Below are 22,502 nucleotides of genomic sequence, written 5' to 3' on the forward strand. Positions count from 1 at the left end.
CTGCTGAAGACATGTGTTTACATTATGTGCATATATATGCATGCGGAATGCCGATCAGTTGGAGAATGCATGATTGAATGACAAATAATCGAGTTACATGGATATTTATATGTATAAGTTTGAAACGTGCCACTTTGAGTATGAGTGAAGACATCGCTTATTGTGTGTGTATACAATTGATCGGCTTGTTTTACTGTTCCGTAAAATTTACGCACCGACCGCTGATTTCAATGGGGTGGAAATCTAACGGTATGTTATACCGGAGTGATTAAATGCTATGGCTTCTAAATACACATTTAATCTATGAATTGGGCTTGGTAATTAATTAACCCCATGATCGGGAGTAGACAACACATGCTATCGTTATCCCTATTGTCAGTAAGAGCGTTTGTGGAAGAGGTGTGAATTTAAGTCTTGCCGTGGGGTCACGATAAACACCTGTCCAGTAAAGTACAGGTTAATTTTTTGTTCGAATCATGAGATGTCAATTACCCTATAATATCATAGCTAACGGTCCATGACAAAAGTTTGATACATCGAAAACTTCGATTTGTAGAAGTTTGAATCATACATAGGTTCGTTGGTAGCGTTATATAGTAAGGAAATTCGGAACCAAGCAAAAAGTTTGATACAGCGAGAAATTTAAATCAGCGAAGTTCGAATCATTGAGGTTTGACTGTTTGTCCTAATTAACAGTGTATTAATGAAATTTGAAAAATATACATAAAATTTGAATTTGATGGTAAAAGAAAACATCAGAAATCCGCCATAGCAGTCTATCATCCTCACCATGTTGTTACCATCCTCCACAAATGTGCTATACTATATATAGCTACCAGTAAAGGTTTACTATATATAGCTACCAGTAAAGGTTTACTATATATAGCTACCAGTAAAGGTTTACTATATACAGTATAGCTACCAGTAAAGGTTTGACTTCTGCACCCAAAATATGATGGTCAATTATTTTGATAGCTTGCCTTTTTATGATTGTTTGATTACTTCTCAACTAATCCTTTCATTTTCTAAAGAAATTAATTGTAGTTATAATACAGATAAAAAAGGTGTAATTATAGAGATAAGTTTGGAGTTATACTACGATTTAAAAAAGGCTAATCATTCATTTTTCAATGACATTGTTACCTCCCTTCCAACCCCAAGATTTGCTCCTTAAATTTAACAAAAGTATATACTTCTTGTACATGAATAATATATTACTGGTATTAGAAAGACTGGTACGTGTCACACTTCAAGTATATAACAGATCCTACTGTTCATCACACTTGCTTTCTGTATTACATGAATGAATTTAACTGTTCATTTATTTCAGCTGTATCTGATATGAAAATTGTTTATTTCATACCATTTTGATACTCACTGACTGGTCTAAGAAAATTTAATGCAGCACATGCAGTGTCTACAGATTGCCTTCCAATTTAAGTCTGTTTGTCAGTTTAAATGATACCTAAAATATACTAATCTGACCTGTATTGTACTGTAGCTTCATTATGATATCCCTGTGTACCATATGTTGGCTTTTAACACCGACAATTATTTCACATAAGAAAAGATAATACATTGTCAAATTTTGACAAGAGTCGAGACTGATTAATGGTGCCCAGGACAGAGAGGGGGGTGTCATGTTAAATGAGGGTGTTGATGACAGCTTGCTAACACGCATTGTTTAGGTGGCTTTGATGGAGTTTAATCAGCCATCCTGGGGATGTTATTTAACAGGCTAAAACAACATTTACAGTTAACAAGTGATGACAACACCACTATCAACATTTTCCCTTTGATCCAGAAATTTAAACCCAACCAGTGTATTTAGGCAATGTTTGTGGAACATGCTGACATTTACAAAAAAAAGATGTTTCAAGTGATTTGTGAATTAAAGCTTGGAGGTTAAATACCAAAAGTTAATAGACATGAAATACTAATTAGTTGTAAACAAAGTGCAAGTCTTTTAATTACAATGTCCTTTAATGAATACTTTCATCCTTTAAAGTTTTAGTGAAACACATATTGAGCCTGTGTCTAGCCATGGTTACCCAGTAATTTATAAGTAAAAAAAAGAACCGAGGCCTATTTTATGAATATAAAGAAAGATCTCTTTATCTGTTAAATTGTTCCTAAATCTCTGACCTGTTGCTGTTCCAAAGTAAGATATAGAGGATATCTAACAGTGTCTTCAGTAATACCAAATATATTTCACGAGTGGGGCTAATATTTTGATATTTTTCCCGAGTGCGCAGCACGAGTGAAAAATATCAAAATATTAGCCGCATGAGTGAAATATATTTGGTTTTACTGAAGACACTGTTAGATATATTCTGTTTATTACATTTTTTATCAACTAAAACCTGCTAACTAGGACTACAGCGATAATTTGTAAACAAAAAAAGTAGTTTCCCCTGTCCAGGTGCTGACATATATGTTGGGCTTTCTGATTGGTCAATTATTTTGGTATTTTCTAATCATTAATTTGATTGGTCAAATCAGCAAAAGTGATATTTTTCACTAGTGAAAAATACTGTATCACTTTTATAGAATGAATAAATTTTGATATTTCACTGGTAAAAATGTAATAAATCATTTTACTCTAACTTTACCATTACCTAAGTAGACCTCAATTTCTCTTTTCCCATATAAGCTAGGTGACTCTTTGAAACTGAATATAAACTGAGTAGCCAGACAGAATATTTGACATGACTGGTCAGACAGAATATTTGACAAGACTGGCCAGACAGAATATTTGACATGACTGGTCAGACAGAATATTGACAAGACTGGCCAGACAGAATATTTGACATGACTGGTCAGACAGAATATTGACAAGACTGGCCAGACAGAATATTTGACAAGACTGGTCAGACAGAATATTTGACAAGACTGGTCAGACAGAATATTTGACAAGACTGGTCAGACAGAATATTTGACAAGACTGGTCAGACAGAATATTTGACATGACTGGCCAGACAGAATATTTGACAAGACTGGCCGGACAGAATATTTGACAAGACTGGCCGGACAGAATATTTGACAAGACTGGCCGGACAGAATATTTGACAAGACTGGCCAGACAGAATATTTGACAAGACTGGTCAGACAGAATATTTGATAAGACTGGTCAGACAGAATATTGACAAGACTGGCCAGACAGAATATTTGACATGACTGGTCAGACAGAATATTTGACAAGACTGGCCAGATAGAATATTTGACAAGACTGGTCAGACAGAATATTGACAAGACTGGTCAGACAGAATATTTGATAAGACTGGCCAGACAGAATATTTGAAATGACTGGCCAGACAGAATATTTGACAAGACTGGTCAGACAGAATATTTGATAAGACTGGTCAGACAGAATATTGACAAGACTGGCCAGACAGAATATTTGACATGACTGGTCAGACAGAATATTTGACAAGACTGGCCAGATAGAATATTTGACAAGACTGGTCAGACAGAATATTGACAAGACTGGTCAGACAGAATATTTGATAAGACTGGCCAGACAGAATATTTGAAATGACTGGCCAGACAGAATATTTGACAAGACTGGCCAGACAGAATATTTGATAAGACTGGCCAGACAGAATATTTGACAAGACTGGCCAGACAGAATATTTGATAAGACTGGCCAGACAGAATATTTGACAAGACTGGTCAGACAGAATATTTGATAAGACTGGCCAGACAGAATATTTGAAATGACTGGCCAGACAGAATATTTGACAAGACTGGCCAGACAGAATATTTGACAAGACTGACCAGACAGAATATTTGATAAGACTGGCCAGACAGAATATTTGACAAGACTGGTCAGACAGAATATTTGACATGACTGGTCAGACAGAATATTTGACAAGACTGGCCAGATAGAATATTTGACAAGACTGGCCAGATAGAATATTTGAAATGACTGGCCAGACAGAATATTTGACAAGACTGGTCAGACAGAATATTTGACAAGACTGGTCAGACAGAATATTTGAAATGACTGGCCAGACAGAATATTTGACAAGACTGGCCAGATAGAATATTTGACAAGACTGGCCAGATAGAATATTTGAAATGACTGGCCAGACAGAATATTTGACAAGACTGGCCAGATAGAATATTTGACAAGACTGGCCAGATAGAATATTTGACAAGACTGGCCAGATAGAATATTTGAAATGACTGGCCAGACAGAATATTTGACAAGACTGGTCAGACAGAATATTTGACAAGACTGGTCAGACAGAATATTTGAAATGACTGGCCAGACAGAATATTTGACAAGACTGGCCAGATAGAATATTTGACATGACCGGTCAGACAGAATATTTGACATGACTGGCCAGACAGAATATTTGACAAGACTCTATATAGTGCTGAAATTGCTGTTGTGCCTATGATCATACTTCAAACCTAGATCTTTCCAGAAATTGTCCAAATTTTCCTCAAATTTATGTCTGTTATTTACCTACAGTTATTTACTTCCAAATATAGTGTTTGTCCCCTTCCAATAGCTGAGAAGGCTGTGAGAAGGAATTAAATCTGAGAAAACGTGTTTCCATTTGATTGCCTATATTGCCAGTTACATACTTTATGGTATTAACACAAACATTATAACTTAGGCAATTCAGGAAAAATAGATGTTTAAGATTTTAATGGGGAACAAAAGTTAAGCAAAAATATGCTGGAGCTCATCTTTAAAAGGTATCTGACATTTTTAGGAACTTGATCCTGGTCAAGCCAGGATAAATCTTTAATACCAGCTATAACAACCAACAGTTTATTGGGTTTAATCTCAGTTACCTGACCTGTCATGGGTTTAAGTGTATTATAAGTATATTTCCAATACCAGTACTTATTTTAAAGTTTCTAACACCAGGCATTTAAACTGTTAAGTTTGATAGATTTTTTCTGACATGAGGCTGTTATGACAGACAGCATGTCACCCTCAGTGACATTAAAGCCCAGGAGAGATTGAGATCTTAATGTGTTAGTTTTCCCACCCCAACTCATACAAAAGTTAAAACCTGGCCGATGATACAGATTCTACTTTTGTTTTGTGATCTGTTGAAACTGTAATGTGTTGGTCGGGATGGCCTTTGGGCAGTTAATGCTGTGTAACTAACAGGTTATCTGGGTTGGACATAACACCCTGCCCTCCATGTTACACAACTGTAACAGCTCAATGATATACATCAGAAAGGGCCGCCCTTCAGGGGGTCCCAGCACCAGTCTGGTGTTAGAAGTGTGAGTCCTGTCTCATTACCACAGTATGGAGTAACCATTCTTGACCATGCACCATGATAATTGGATTCGGTCAGAGGTGGTTATTAAAGTACCTACTTTGTTGGAATGGTCATTAGTGATAAATAGTTGACCAAGACTAATCATGTGTCACAGTGTGATGTAACGAGTAGTGTACCAGCTACATTAGAGATACCTTAATATGTTGTGTCAGTATGTATCATCATATTATAGCGGTATAACACAGATTTTATTTAATTCTATAATTCAATGCAACTAATAAAAATATATTAACTTGAATAGCCCAATTCAACATTCATTAACTTCCACTTATCTTGAATTACTTAACTGAAATATTTTGTCTCAAACTTTAATGTTCACAGATATCGATGTTTTTATTGAAATCTATTTGTAAAACACTGATTTAATTTGTGTAAATGTAAACAATTTTTGAACCCCAAGGATTATGGAAAAATTAGATATGGATAAATATGAATGTCAAAGAAAATTTTGCCTTTCATAAATTTAGCACAATTAATCTAATAACATTTAGCTTGATTTCCTGTGGAATTAATGAAAATCCACATTTCATATTCACTTTATGATAAAGACTAAGCCTGCTATATATGATCAGAATTGTTGAAATGTGGCCGTGTGTTGGAGTCGTATTAGAAAGGAACGTTGATGAGCTTTTGTGTTTGTTGGACACTGAGAAATGACCTGACTGCTATATCACAGGGCGTTCCTACACTTGTCAGCTTATAATATGTTCTACACAAATTGTCATAAAGACATTCAGTGTCTTTTGTTAAAAACTAATGCAGATACGAATTAGAAGAAAACAATTTCAAAGTCTGCAGGGTGTGTTTTTATTGCACTCTGTTACACTTTGGTATATATATATATAGACTGATAGCTCCAATTCCACCGAAGGCAACGAAGGAGACATTTACATTTCACAAAACATTCTCAACTTTTAAACATGGAATGAATGCTAATGAAAGATGAAAAAAAAAATTATAAGAAAATAAACCTGTGAATATGATATTAAGCATAATTGTATGTAAAATGTCTTGCATAACTTGATAGGTAATGGGGCTATCAACCCAAATAAAATTACCTGAGTATATATGTACATACACAATTCAATTCTACAATTTATTAACTAAGACCTTTGTGCTTTGTTTAAAATATATAACAAAATGTACCAGTTTCTAACATGGAACATAATGTGGAGTCGTACTTGGGTCAGACACAACTTGTTTAGCTCATTTGTATATTTGCAAATAAAATATTTACATCAAATGTGGATCTTTCTTAAGGAGATGTCTGTCACTGTAAGATAGCATACATCCTTAAGTCTGTCACAGTAAGGTAGTATACATCCTTAAGTCTGTCACAGTAAGGTAGCATACATCCTTAAGTCTGTCACAGTAAGGTAGCATACATCCTTAAGTCTGTCACAGTAAGGTAGCATACATCCTTAAGTCTGTCACAGTAAGGTAGTATACATCCTTAAGTTTGTCACAGTAAGGTAGTATACATCCTTAAGTCTGTCACAGTAAGGTAGCATACATCCTTAAGTCTGTCACAGTAAGGTAGTATACATCCTTAAGTCTGTCACAGTAAGGTACGTAGCATACATCCGTCTGTCACAGTAAGGTACTGGTAGTATACATCTTTAAGTCTATGTGAGAGAACACAGTACATGACAGTAAGCTATAAGTTTATAACACGTTAACCATACACTCCTCACCATGATGAATGGGTAGATGATAAGTTACTGTTATAAACATCAGTAGAGAGGTGGTCAATTTGGTGTACCATAATGATAGAACACCTGATTTGTCACCTGCCACATGTCATTCTTTACTCTCTACAAGGATGTGTGTGTCACTTTATCAAAACTTAGATATATAGTGCCAATATGTATGGCATTGCCACTATCTCCACAAATTCAGTTTGTCAATTATCTAATTAGTTGATGACATACCGGTATGTGATCTTAGCTACCAATACTCCCTGAAAATATTGAATAATTTAACTCTCTTTTTGTGTGTGTTCTGTCGCTATCTACTAAAAGTCTTAAGTAATTTTAAAATTTTGTATTTTGTGTGGTAGTTATTGTAATGATTTGTAACATGTCCAATCTGTGTTCCAGGGTTTACCAGCACTTTGAGGACCTTGGACTTTTCCTGTTCAATGATGCCTTGGTGATAACCCGACGTACATCCAGACATTTCCCATTCACACGCGCTGTCGAGCACACCTACAGGTTTGAGACAAGCCTGTCCCTCGCACGGCTCAAAAGTCATTGACCTTGACAACACTAAATGTAAGTAACAAGCAGTCCGATTTCACTTTCGATTCTACATTTCTAAGAGATGGCCTGTTCGTGAAGAGTCCAAGAGAGATGGTGTGTCCATGAGTCTATCCCCTGGTTAGACATTTACTCTTGATACTGTCAGAGTCCTGTAGCCATCAAACAATACTTTATCATAAGACATACTTTATCATAAGACATGTAGATCATTATGACCTAGATTTTTTTACACCACTATATTTTTACACCATCAGCTTTGGTTATTTTTGGTATTTATAGCTGATAAGTCTGTCAGTTGAAGCAGCCGGGATATCGCATCACAAACAAATATTCTGAACCCCTAATCTATTACATGGAAACAAACAAGAACACCAATGTTATTTTACTTGAAGTACATGTTGTCAGACAAAATCACGTGAATTACAGCTTATAGCAGATTGATATTTCATTTTATAGTCTAGAATTCAATAAAAAATTCTCAAATTAATGGGAAATTTCATGCTGAAATAGAATGCTCACTGACTGAATCACATTGCCTTTGACGGAAAAATCAATGTCTTTTATGTCAATTTTGTTGCTGAAACGGTACTTTCATTATAGATATATAAAAACTGAAAATAACTGTTGATGAAAGAGATGAAATGAATTGATTGAAAATCTGAAAATACCTTTCAATCAGCTAATCACACTTCATGCTAGGATTTGTGTATCAGCTGGATTACTGATTTATTGACAATTCAATCAAAGGGGTTTGGACTGAAAGCATTTATTGCAATTTTAAAGCCATGATCATAGAGTTAATAAAATCAGAAAGTATGCTTGCACCAAGGGAAGGCATTAGTGTTCAAAAAACATAAATGTCAAAATTTGCTTGGTATGTCTAATTGAAGTCTCATTATACCCCCCCTCCGGGAAACTCCTCCCAAAAAAATTATGGTTTTCTGTAGAAACATTTTGTCTGGACAATTAACTCCTCCTTAATGGCTGGGCCAATTTCAATGAAACTCACACAAATATAAAGGACCATGTGTAGATGTGCATGCACTTTCCCCCCCCCAAAAAAATTATGGTTGCTATGGTAACCGGTCACTATAAACAGGTTTTCTGTAGAAACATTTTGTCCGGACAATTAACTCCTCCTTAATGGCTTGGCCAATTTCAATGAAACTCACACAAATATAAAGGACCATGTGTAGATGTGCATGCACTTTTCCCCCAAAACAATTATGGTTTCTATGGTAACCGGTCACTATAAACAGGTTTTCTGTAGAAACATTTTGTCCGGATAACTCCTCCTTAACCGCTGGGCCAATTTCAATGAAACTTAATTCACAAAAATATAAAGGACCATGTGTAGATGTGCATGCAGCTGTTGAAATTCCAAAATTTTGGTTGCCATGGTTACTGGTCATATTATTCATTGGGTTTTTTTTGTCTGGACAACTCCTTCTAAACTTAATGCACCGATTTTCACAAAACTTTACCGGAATGTTAGGGAACATGTGCAGTTACGGAAATGTTTGGGAACATGTGCAGATGTGCATACAGCTGTTTAAATTCCAATTTTTTGTTGCCATGGTAACTGGTCACTATTTAAACAAAACTTTATTATGAACAAGACATATTCCAGCCATTCTGAATTTCAGAAATAGGGACATGCACAGGTTATCTTACTTAGCCCCTAAATAACAGTTCCAGTTGTCCATTGACTCATGCAGCTGATTGCGGAGGTTTTAGTCAGCCATCCTGGTGACAGTTCTAGTTAAATTAGGGTAGAGTTAATTCAAAATTGTGTGGTAGTTGTTGAATAAGATTATACTCAAACTGTACTATAATACTGCTTGAAGGTACCGTCAGATTTGGTGTTATGCAAAACTTAGTGTATAGTCTGTGTCCAAGATCCAAGTGGAGGGTGAATATTATACTACACTGTCACAATAACAGCTAACTACAATGTATATAGGTATCAAAGGAGTGAAATTATATATGAGGAATTAGCTGTAAGAGAAATCACATCTTGCCCAAGACTTGTTGCAAGAAATATTAGATTGACCCATGTCTGTCCTGTCCCCTGGAACCTGCTGATGTGATCCTCACCAAACTGTGTTTAGGGGTGTCAGGTGGCAGTGGTGGTATTTATGTCTTACAAACATTTTCTAGTTTGCTGAGATTTAATCTCAACTGATGATAATTTGTGTACAGGTCAACAATCAGTAATGGCTCATCAAATCATTTAAATAATAACAATAGGCTTTATTATAGTATTGGATGGAAGGAAGCTATGGTATCTTTACAAAGATATTGTTATTTAGATAATATGAATAGTAATGTAGATGTAATTGTGTGTGAAATGTTTTGCTGTCCATAAAGTAATAATCAACACGCCATGGTGTAGGGAGATCAGCTGACAATACAGCATATGGCTGATAGCTAGTATCACTGCTGCAAATCACTGTCATCTGTAAAACGGCACCAAGAACTTTTCATCTGTAAAATACCCCTAGGAATTAAGGGTTAGAAATTATTCATATCTTGATGGGAGGATTGTATGTATCAATCTGGGATTGCCCTATCCCATACCACTGGACAGTCCACATGTAGATAGTGACCATCAAAAACTAGCTGCTTCTGAAAGTAGGTGAGAAAAACAAGGTAGAAGTCAACAGGGTTAACTGGACAACATGTGTGAGTTTTCTTGAGTCATCAGGTCAGCATGACCAATATCATTTGGCCCAGTGTTTGTCCAGTGTGGGGTTGTTTACTACAGGAACTAGTTTTTAAAAGATTTAACTGGGGCATGTAAAATCATTGTCCCTGGGGGAGGGGGCCTTGTAAAGTATACTATAAGTAGTACCACAGGGGCGTGCATGTAACAATGTCCCTGGTGGTGGGGCCTTGTGTAGTATACTACAAGAGAGAAATTCACCTGTTTCAGAAAAGCTATTCGTCAAAAATAGTTCTATTTTCACATATTTTTAAGTACCAAAAAATTTGCAAATAAATTCACAACAAGGAAAACACAACTTCAAATTGATAGACTACACTTACATTATATATATATATATATATATATATACACACTTTTCTCTTTCTGTGAATGTGCTGATTTCACCGATATAGCTATGTCTGTCTGATGGGATTCATGTCAGACAGACAGGTATCTAAAGTGAAATACCTTCAGTAAAAATTAAATTCCCTTTCAGGTGACATCTACAAATTACATATATACTTTACCAACCCTGAATCATCAGTCAAGTCAGGAATAAACCCGGAATATATTATATGTGTGCCCTGTAGTATTCACTTTGTCTGTCTGTCCGTCCACAAATTTTACTACTGGCTGTATAACTTGGGTATTTATTGACCAATTCACATGAAACTGGCTCATTAGATGGCTATTCATAAAAATGCATATTCAGTTTGAAAGTTAAGAGTCAAAACGTTAAAGTCAAAGGTCAAGGTCATCAGACTCAAAGGTCAAGGTCAAATTTTGCATCTTTTTCAGATAAACATTTTGTTATGACATGATGAAGCAAAATTGTTCAGAATTAAACAAGGAGTCTATTGACCAAAGGTAAAGGTCAAATTTTATAGCTTTTCACTGATGAACATTTTGTTATGACATTATAAAGCTGTATTGGTATGTTATTAACAAGTAGTCTACTGATTAATGTCAAGGTCACTGGTCCAACTTTATATCTTTTAAAAAAAATCTTTTTAGTGATGACATTATGAAGCAAACTTGGTGTGAATTATCAAGGTCACTGGATTATGCTTTGTTTGTTCGTAGCTTGTGTTATGTTGAAGCAGGGACTCCTTAAATTGTAGTAGGTAGTGGCTACCTCACTATACAACATTGGGGAGGTCTGCCGCATGCCATCCAGAGCAGGATTAAGTGTCTTTCTGAAGTGTCTGTTTCTTAGCTTCTCAAGAAACACAAACAGCCACATATATAGGGAGTATCAAACCACTCACCTGGAGTTATGTGGCCAACACTCTATAACCACAGCCCCTCACTGGATCAAAGGTCAAGGTCATTTGGGTCCCAAGTTCAAAGACAAAGTGGATCTGCATGTCTATGACCCTTACTGTTGATAGGGACAATTAAAACAAATCAAAACAAACGAATGAAGATTGCACCAGTATTTACATTTCTGCCCAGCAATTATGGAGGTGGAAGGAAACACATCTGGTGGAATTTAAGTCACATCATAGTAAATGTGAAATGTATATTTGCTTCCTTTTGATTAATTTACAAGTCCAAAAGTCAGACATCAACTTAAGCTATATGGGTAGATGTCTTTTTTATGGTTAGGGGGGATATATTGGCACAATAAGGGGGACCTTGCTGACATGTCAATGTTCCTAGTTATAATCATGGCCCTGTAATGAAGTACAGTTTCCCTACAGTTAATCAACTTTGGTTTTTTGGAGATTATCTGAGAATCCAGGAGACCAAAATTTACAATAGGACTTCAAGAAAAATCCTAAGCCAAATATTCTGAAGTTTTACATTTATAATTATAATCATTGTCCATATTCCTAAATCCCTTAAAACAATGGTTTTTGTGTTAGGAAATAAACTGTCAGACACACAGCAGGCCCTATAGCTTAATTGACCTGCTAGTATTTTAGGTTTCTTCTACTCTTGTTTTTCCCCTTGAATAATCATAACAATAAATAAAAGAAAAAAACAATAGTACTTATTTTTTTAATAAAGGGTATACATATAATAAGTGTCTATTTTTGTAACCTGACATAAAATCAAAAGACAATTAATAGCAATTCTTTATTATAAGGTGTTTGAATAGACATTAGAACAAAAGTAACCAAGTTTCCTGTGTTTAAAACTGACCACCACATTGGCCACTATTGTGGCTGTGCTGTTCATCTGTTATTTAATGACAGATTACCACCAGGCTATTCAGGCCAAGTGTGGGATTCCTGTAAATGTCCAGCTGTGGGTAACCACAATGCCCAGTCAGTGGTTAGTGGTCACTGCCTTTTGATGACTCTACTAATCAGTTTATGCTCTAATGTATCCATATGTCCAATATAATGAGTTTTCTCATGCTAGAATGCTAATTTACACACCTCTTTGCAGTTTTCTGTAACATTTTCTGTATGGTAACTGTTGGTAAATACGAGATCACTGATGTTTAATGTAGACTGTAGCTATTCCAGGTTATGGTCATCTCTGTTCTTACCTCCTGGTCCCAGTATTACAGCTGCTGTATGAAGAAAATCTGTGTAAATCATAATTAAAATGATTACTGAGATAATTTTACATAATTTCCTCAGAAGTGTCCCTAGAGAAGTGAGGTATCTCCTGAACACTGACTCACTGGGCTGGAAATGTCAAATTTTCCCCAGCATTGATGGGCAGCACTTTTGAGTGGTTTTCCATGATGTAATTCAATTTAGTAGTTCCAGTCATCATTGATGACACATCATGCATGTGAAAATGCATTGAAGTTTGAAAATGGAAAGATGGGGAATACACCAAAAAGCCAAAATATCTTTGTGTTCATACAACTTTATATTTACCTCCTCACAACTTCATATTACCTCCTCACAACTTTATTATACCTCCTCACAACTTTATATTTACCTCCTCACAACTTCATATTACCTCCTCACAGTCTCATATTAACCCCTCAAAAGCTCATATTATCTCCATACAATCTCATATTTCCTCCTCACAATATCATATTACCTCCTTACAATCTCATATTACCTCCTCACAATCTCATATTACCTCCATACAATCTCATTTACCTCCTCACAACTTCATATTACCTCCTCACAACTTCATATTACCTCCTCACAATCTCATATTAACCCCTCACAATCTCATATTACCTCCATACAATCTCTTATTAACTCCTTACAATCTCATATTACCTCCTTACAATCTCATATTACCTCCATACAATCTCATATTACCTCCTCACAATCTCATATTACCTCCATACAATCTCATATTACCTCCATACAATCTCATATTACCTCCTCACAATCTCATATTACCTCCATACAATCTCATATTACCTCCTCACAATCTCATATTACCTCCATACAATCTCATATTACCTCCTCACAATCTCATATTATCTCCATACAATCTCATATTACCTCCTCACAATCTCATATTACCTCCATACAATCTCATATTACCTCCTCACAATCTCATATTACCTCCATACAATCTCATATTACCTCCTCACAATCTCATATTACCTCCACAAAATTTCATATTACCTCCTTTTAATGTCATTTTACCTCATACCAGTTTCAGTATTACCTTCTGGTCATACCTTCTCACCATCTCATTTTACTCTCACATCTCATATTACCCAATCTCAATATACCTCATCACATATTACCTCCTACCAGTCTTTTTCATTCCAAACATTTGATCAGTACAAACCCATTGCTGTTACAAATCCGTTACTGGTCATTATACAAATATATATACATAAAGATATATATAGATTGGATTTCTGATACATGTAGGTCTGTTTTCTGAGGCCTTGAGCTAAGGAGATTTTTCCATATGTGTTTCCGAAGAAAAAAAAAAAATTAGCTCTTGACCATAACTTGAACTTTCCCTAATCAAGATATAAACATATTAAAGAAAGCTGTTTCAGTGTCTAAATATCCCTGTAGAATCTGTAGAGCCATGGAGGTCATTTGTCTTGTGCTGCCTAACCTCAAATATGTATGGTTGATAAAGTCTGATAATGGCTGCTGACCCATTCCTACAGTGGTTGTAACTGGCAGTGTAATAGCTGTGTTCTAAAACTATTAACTGAGCAAAAGAATTTGTCTACTGGTGAAAACATGATAAAAGCCTCATTTGTCACAGAAGGGTTTAAGGAGTACTGTACTAGGAGAATTAGTCTGCCTGATAAATGTTATAGACCCACTCTACAAAGGTATATATTCACACAGAAATCTTTGTGTATGTCAACAATCCTGTGAGGAAATGTCCTTGATCCCTGCGGTCAGCAAACATTTTATCAGGATATTAGGGTTAAGTCGGTCATCAATAATTTAGTTCATATACATGTTCATATAAAATGTTTTTAGGCCGACTTAAATGTGATCTGTAACACAACTGTCACTTAATGACCAAGATGCCCCATGAGGGTCATAATTTTGGGCAAGGGTAGCATGCTGGCATATGAGCAAACCTTGATCTATTTGTAAGGGTCACAAGGGATAAATGTGTTAAATCTAATTGTTTAAAAACAAAACATCTTCAATATACATATCAGAACTCGGGTGACTGATAAGGCCCATTGACCTGGTGTTAACTTGGCAGATTTGTTTGAAATAGCATCCCTTTCAGATATGTCCATTTATAAGTTTGTTTTGTTTGAAATACTGTATCACTGCATGTAGTGTAGACTGGCCACCAGACCCTAAGTTGTTTTGTTAAGAATTGTTAAGCTAAATTCTAATACTAGATTATCTTCCCCTAGATTGAAACTTAGGAATCAGACATATCCTAGGGACCAAATCATAAAGCTCAATTTTATTTATAATTTTAATATTCTAGAGACAGGGGGCCAGTCTACATGTAGTGATACTTTGTTTACATGGTCGGTAACATAGATAGTACTTATATTGGTGTTTATTTTCTAATTCAAATATTGTGGATAAAAATACTTCATAATTTCAAATGAAAAGAAGCATACTTTTGTAACCTACTTATAGATAGTTCTCTGGGAATCTGTAGTTAAAACCCACCTAAATATTGAATTAATTGGAAAATTGTTTTAACTTGTTTCAACTTAACTAAAAGCATTTACATTAACTGCTACATGGTAATTTCTTATCTAAAAAAATATTTTTTAAACAAATTCGTTTAATTGCCATGCCATGCACCAATCTGTTAATCTAAATATACTCCCATTTTGTAATGAATTCATTACATGTAAATTTATGTAAATTCAACTTTTTCTGAGTCACTTCATGAGCCGTGCTTATCAGTTATATGTAGCTATGGTAGATATGTACAGGTAAACAAAGCCTTTGATTTCAGATCAAGGTAAATACAGGTACATACAGTAACAAAGCTTCAGTATGCCTGCTTAACATGGTCTTCTGTACATCACTCAGCTGTATAATGTATGATAATGTCATATCTATTATAACATTTAAAATCTTCAAATGAGGTTGCAAAGCAAATGTATGAATTTTTAATGGAATTATGATTATCAAAGACTGCCTTTCTTTCAGCTGCCTGTTTTATCTGTACATAGCATTATAAAAGTTTTGACAGTTGATTCTTGCTGCCATTTCCTTTATCATAACTTTATCAGAGTATCCACTGTATGGAAATATGGTGGAATATCTCATAATGACTAACTACATACGGGCAGAAGAATGTAAACCTCTATACACACATCTAGTGGTATTGTTTTTTGTCAATTCAGCTGAAATTTTAAGAAAGTTGAATCAATATAACAAAAGAGAGACTGGGTAAGGTTACAAGTTCAAGGTCAAAATGACCTGTCAAAATCATATCCTCGACTCGGCCATATTATAGGGCAGGTATCAGGTGATCAGCATTCAAATTGTCAGCTCAATTAATGTAAAGGAATAATGCCTTTGATGATTACGATTTTTACCTTCCGTTAGTATTCAATACTGGGCAATCGAGTAAAAATACCAAACAAGGGAATCTTTTGAATTTTTCTTATCTACCAAGAATTATACTACTTAAACATTAGCTGCCATAATATCATGAGTGACAAAATATACATGTTTTGATGAAAAATGCATGTACACTTAATAATGCTTGGAGAAAATATTAAGTAGCTATATATACAAATCAGATGTAGAAACAAATTTCTTCACCTGTTATGATGTCCATTGTAAGAAATGTTTGAATCATTGGCAGCCATCAGTCTGCCTACCCATCTTTACAATGAAGATGATTTCACCTACATGGGGCTGATATAGACTTTTCTGGAATGAATTATTCAGGTTTCATCCTTATTATTATGTACCTTAATTTGGAATATATTAGTATACATTAGGATGTATGTGACCATCCTGTCTGGTAGTGACACACAATCCAAATATATAACTGCCCTGGTCTGTTGTTCAGTGTCATTAGGAGACACAAACCATCTGCTTCTGTAAAAAAAAAAATACCCCTAAACACTTGTATTTGTCAAGGTTTCTTACAGGGGAAATTAGGTCATAGTCTTTACTTTTCACCTATAGGAGTCATGATTCATCACCACAAATATACTGATTATAGTGCAACTCTTCCAAGGTCCATATTTGGTGTTGCCCCTGTAACATTTGGTTGTGTTTAATGTCTGATTGAGACTAATGCATTATATAAAGGTGTGTTTCAACCAAAGATTGACCAGCATTAAAACTAGTTATCATATTTCCCCACTAAGACTACATATTATATTTTCCAACTAAGACTACATATTATATTTCTCTGATAAGACAACATGGAATATAACTTTATTGGTGAGTTAAAACTATGTTAATTATACATCAAAATTTGAGGGTTTCCCTGACAACTGATATGATTAATGACACACCTATATAATATGTGTTTATGTTATAGGCATTACCCTTCAAGTTGGTCTAATTGTAGGACCCAGGTAGAAATTTCTCTGTATGATGATGCCCTAATTTGTCTTTTCCATATATTTACTACCAATCTGACGACTTAGTGACATCCATAACTCATTCTTGTCAAGGCTTCAATTTCTTATTTTCTAGGAGCATGTTTTAGAAATTTGAAAGTTTTTTTTTTCCAATTTCAGACATCCAAAATGGGTTCAAGATGGAAACACCAAATAAGGAGCTGTACTGTTGTACTTCATGTGAAGAGGATAAGTTTAATTGGATCACATTGTTGGAACAATCCATTCGAACTGCCCTTGAGGGGTGAACAGACCTCCCTGCATGGACCCAACACTACACAAGCACAAGTCTGTGATACTGCCACCTCTTTCTGTAATTAGACCTGCCCAATATACAATCACTTTTTATTGTTATTTATTTCAGGACTTTTTGTATTGTACATGAAATGTCGGAAATGTGGGTTTTTTGTTGGGTTTTTTAAAAATCTAAATCAACATGTAAAATTGTGCAACTGCTCTAAATGAGTGAAGATCAATTTACATACGCGTTTGTTGTCATGGAGGTAAAGACGATTATTTGAACTTTGATTTGTTATTTCCTGAATGTAAATGTGATATTAAAAGAAAATATGAGGTATTAAAAGGTTCTGGTTTGCTAAATGAGTTTTAGGAGCCAGCATTTGAGGAATTTAAAGAATCTAGAAAATCTGTGATAAATATTTCATCAGTTTCAATTTGTTAAATTTGTTACCAGTTTATTTGGACTCATCAGAAATGTTGTGATGATGTGTGGAACTCGGTGTTTGGCTATATTTTGTGACATACATGTTATTTATTCTTAAAGATTTTTTCTGTTAAGTTTAATATGCATATATGTAATCGGTGTATGTTGCTGTTCTTGTTTTATTACCAGTAATCTGTTAGTGGACCACCAGATATGCTGGCAGTAAAGAATGTTTAAAGATCTGTTGATTATATATTACACCTTAAATCTTTTCATTATAACAATTGTATATCCTTACTCTAAGCTTTGGGAGAAGCAAAAATGTTATTGTTTTTTCCCCGTTTTACAACTGAGTGCAGTATATATCTTTTCTTATTTCTGTCCTTTTATCTGTCCCAAAAATCCCCAGGTTATTTATTGGTATTTGGCTACCAACATATATTGATATCTGGTTACTGATATGAATTAATATCTGATTATACTGATATATATTGATGTGTGGTTACCAATATATATCAATATCTGGTTACCAATATTATTGATATCTGGTTACCTATATATAAAGTTATCTGGTTACCAGTATATATTAATATCTAGTTATTGGTACATGTTGATATCTATAGTAACCAGTATATGTTGATATCTAGTTATCGGCACATGTTGATATCTGGTTACAATTATATATAGATATCTGGTTACCAGTTTTATTGATATCTAGTTATCGATATATATTGATATCTGGTTACCAGCACATACTGATATCTAGTTTCCGGTACATATTGATATCTAGGTACCAGTACATGTTGATATCTAGTTACCGGTACATATTGATATCTAGGTACCGGTACATATTGATATCTAGGTACCAGTACATGTTGATATCTAGTTACCGGTACATATTGATATCTAGGTACCGGTACATATTGATATCTAGGTACCGGTACATATTGATATCTAGGTACCAGTACATGTTGATATCTAGTTACCGGTACATATTGATATCTAGGTACCGGTACATATTGATATCTAGGTACCGGTACATATTGATATCTAGTTACCAGTACATATTGATATCTAGGTACCAGTACATATTGATATCTAGGTACCGGTACATATTGATATCTAGGTACCGGTACATATTGATATCTAGGTACCGGTACATATTGATATCTAGTTTCCGGTACATATTAATATCTGGTTACCGGTATATATTGATATCTAGTTTCCGGTACATATTGATATCTAGGTACCAGTACATGTTGATATCTAGTTTCCGGTAAATATTGATATCTAGTTTCCGGTACATATTGATATCTAGGTACCGGTACATATTGATATCGAGTTACCGGTATATATTGATATCTAGTTTCCGGTACATATTGATATCTAGGTACCGGTACATATTGATATCTAGGTACCGGTACATATTGATATCTAGTTTCCGGTACATATTAATATCTGGTTACCGGTACATATTGATATCTAGTTACCAGTACATATTGATATCCAGGTACCTGTACATATTTATATCTAGTTACCGGTACATATTGATATCTAGGTACCGGTACATATTGATATCAAGTTACCGGTATATATTGATATCTAGTTTCCGGTACATATTGATATCTAGGTACCGGTACATATTGATATCTAGGTACCGGTACATATTGATATCGAGTTACCGGTATATATTGATATCTAGTTACCGGTATATATTGATATCTGGTTACCAGTATATTGATATCAGGTGTGTTTAACCTTGTAATTGGTGCTTGTTATAAAGTCTTAACTCATTGTTAGTTTGAAATGATTAAATTTAAAACGAGACTGTTAATAATTTTATATTGTTTTGTTTGGTTTTGTAATTTAAGAAATTGTGGTTATATCTTTACATTTGTTATTATGCTGCTGCAGACTTTCTACCATTGTGAAAGAATAATTTCACCCAATAATTTGTTTATTAAAGTTGATTTAAAACAAATACATGTATTGATATTTAATTATTTTGTTTAGATTACCAAACATTGTATAAACTTGATATTCTAAATGAAGTCTTGTTAAAATTAAATGTCTCCAGCTGAGAAATCAAATAACTATGTTATATAACACAATATAGAAAATTACTTAAGATGAGCATAATTAGATGAAGACTCAGAAACTGCATAATTCTAATCTTTCAATGATTATTTTTTCCTTTCTATAGAGTAGTTTTACTGCCTAGTCTTTCAGTCCATTTCTGCTGTCAGTTTGTGATGAATACTTCTTTACTTGGCCTGTTTACTGTTTAACATTGGTCCGCAGTCTTTGTACACTGTATGAGGTAGCAAAGATCCCATATGTAATCAATTGTTTTTTGTTTTTTTTTGTATTTGAAAATTATTGGCTGTGAAATGTTACCCTACCTGTAATTTTTAATAGATTGTGACCTTTTTATGCAGTATATGCATGTACACTTGTGAGAAAAGTGAAACTGACATGTCTGCATTTTTGCCAATTTTTAAATCATGTGGCTCTTAAAATGTCAAATGTCGGTGTGTAAATTTACTTTTTACTGAAATCCATTATCACGATTTTACAGTTGTGATGAATCGTCATCACATGATGACAGTCTTTGTGGAGGTACGTGTCTCAGCATTTGTAATAGATTTTTATCCCTCAGAAAATTTGAGGGAATGCAGTTACACAGGGTTGTCTTTCTGATTGTGTTGCTGTATGCATTAACAGGTGGGAATAAGTCCATCTGTCTGTGTCGTTGTAATAACATACCTGGTATATGTAACAGTGTATATTACAATAAGTTAGAAATAAGCTAGACTGGCTTGGTCAGGAAATAAGCCAAGCTTGTGTTCTATCAGATAAAACAAAATGTCATATATTTCTTTATATATATCTATATAATTGAGAATAGCTAGAATAAATATCTACAAATTTTTACTTCATTTATTATGGTGACCATCTAGATTTTCTTACTAACCTGTTTAAGATTTTTCATAGGGTCACCACATGATAGCAACAGAGAAAAAGGCATTCTGTATGATAAATCTACAGTATTTATATTGGTACATACATAGAAAAACCTGTTGTTTAGATATTGGATTTATTGTATACACACATAGTTTAGATGTATAACTACAGATAGTACACGACCAGTACAATGTGTTAGTTATCTTTCTGTATAACTTCAGGTCAATAGACAAAAAAACTGCTGGTAGATATAATGATAAAATCATGATTAAATTCAAATGAAGGCATCATCAAAAAGAAGCTTATCATGTACTTGCCAGCAGTGTAAATTTTTAGACATGAAATATCCCTAATAAACTTCAGTAGATAGACCAGTATTATCATAGACAATCCCTTATTAATCTACATAATTTATTCCTGTTGTTCTTCACTCAACTGATTGTGAACAGAATTTTCAACTATGAATTGAAAATGAAAAAAAAAATGTTTGAAGTTGTTTAGGTAGATTCTGTGACCATGTGGATAGATGAAGCTATATTCAGATATCAATAATAATGTCAGCACTATACATAGAACAATGTGACAAACTTGTGAAGTTTTTGTAGTCTGACCTGAGAAGCAGGTGTCTGATAATACAGGTTTTTTGTTGGTTTTTGACAATTTAATCAAAAGCATCTGTTACGACAGGTTTTTGGAGTCTTACCAAGTATGTCTTGAATGAATCAGGTTTTAATTTATTTATTTTTTTTAATCAAGGTTTGATAAAGAAAAAAAATGTGGGGCCGAGTGTTATGAACATTATAAACGTTTTATTGGTATGCCTCATTACATGTAAAATAAGGCTACAATCTAGTAATTAATTGATATTGTATATTGTACCACATGTGATAATTACAGAAGTATTTTCGACTGATCAGGTGAGAGAAGATGAAATAAAGCTTGACTGTTTATAAGAGGAATGGTTTGTGTTATCTTTTCTGACAGTAAAATCCAACTTGTCAGGGCCTTATGAGATAACTTATTTTTCTTTCCTTCAATAAGATAGCTATGGCACTTCCAGATGATATTCATCTTTCTCTGCTGATAAGAGCTAGAGTTTAATGGTTTGAGAGCAGTTTCTGAATCATACAGGAGCAAGTATCTTTAAAGATGGCCATGCATGTTACATATAAACTATAGATAATAAAATTGTAACTTTTGAAAAAGAAAAAAATAATCATATCAATATTTAGATTTTGTTGGTTTGTTGTACTATATATAGAGGAATATCATCCTTCAAAAAATATGAAAATGTTTATGCATAATGTTATATTTTGAATGTAAAACACCCACAGGTATACTGACACAGGTCTGCAGTATTAAACACCATACACAATACTTCTATGCCAGTACACCTTACACAATACTTCTATGCCAGTACAGAGTTCATGCAGTATCAACCATTGTCCCACTGTTCTTGTTGACAGAGGAAACTCTGACCCTTATATAATGTCATGTTGATTGGTGCTCTCTCTTTCTACTGTTTTAGATATGCGTCATAATTTATATCGTGTTTTATATAGAATTAATTCCACAGGCTTTGTTTTGCTACAAGATCATGATATGTCAAATAAAAGCC

The 22,502-nt window shown here is 34.3% G+C and overlaps 1 protein-coding gene across 2 annotated transcripts in view; it reads left to right on the forward strand.

Annotated features, from left to right (window-relative positions):
* Window positions 1-21,839, forward strand: part of LOC117327943 (epithelial cell-transforming sequence 2 oncogene-like) — a 56,652-nt gene extending 34,813 nt beyond the window's left edge. For both annotated transcript variants that reach the window (XM_033885195.1, XM_033885196.1), the window contains 2 exons: window positions 7,412-7,585; window positions 17,377-21,839. In XM_033885195.1, coding sequence (XP_033741086.1) covers window positions 7,412-7,568 — 157 coding nt within the window. In that variant the 3' untranslated portion in view covers window positions 7,569-7,585; window positions 17,377-21,839. The remainder of the gene's footprint in view (window positions 1-7,411; window positions 7,586-17,376) is intronic.
* The last annotated feature ends 663 nt before the right edge of the window (window positions 21,840-22,502 follow it).

The sequence above is a fragment of the Pecten maximus genome, chromosome 5, assembly GCF_902652985.1.
Source record: "Pecten maximus chromosome 5, xPecMax1.1, whole genome shotgun sequence".
Lineage (NCBI taxonomy): Eukaryota > Metazoa > Mollusca > Bivalvia > Pectinida > Pectinidae > Pecten > Pecten maximus.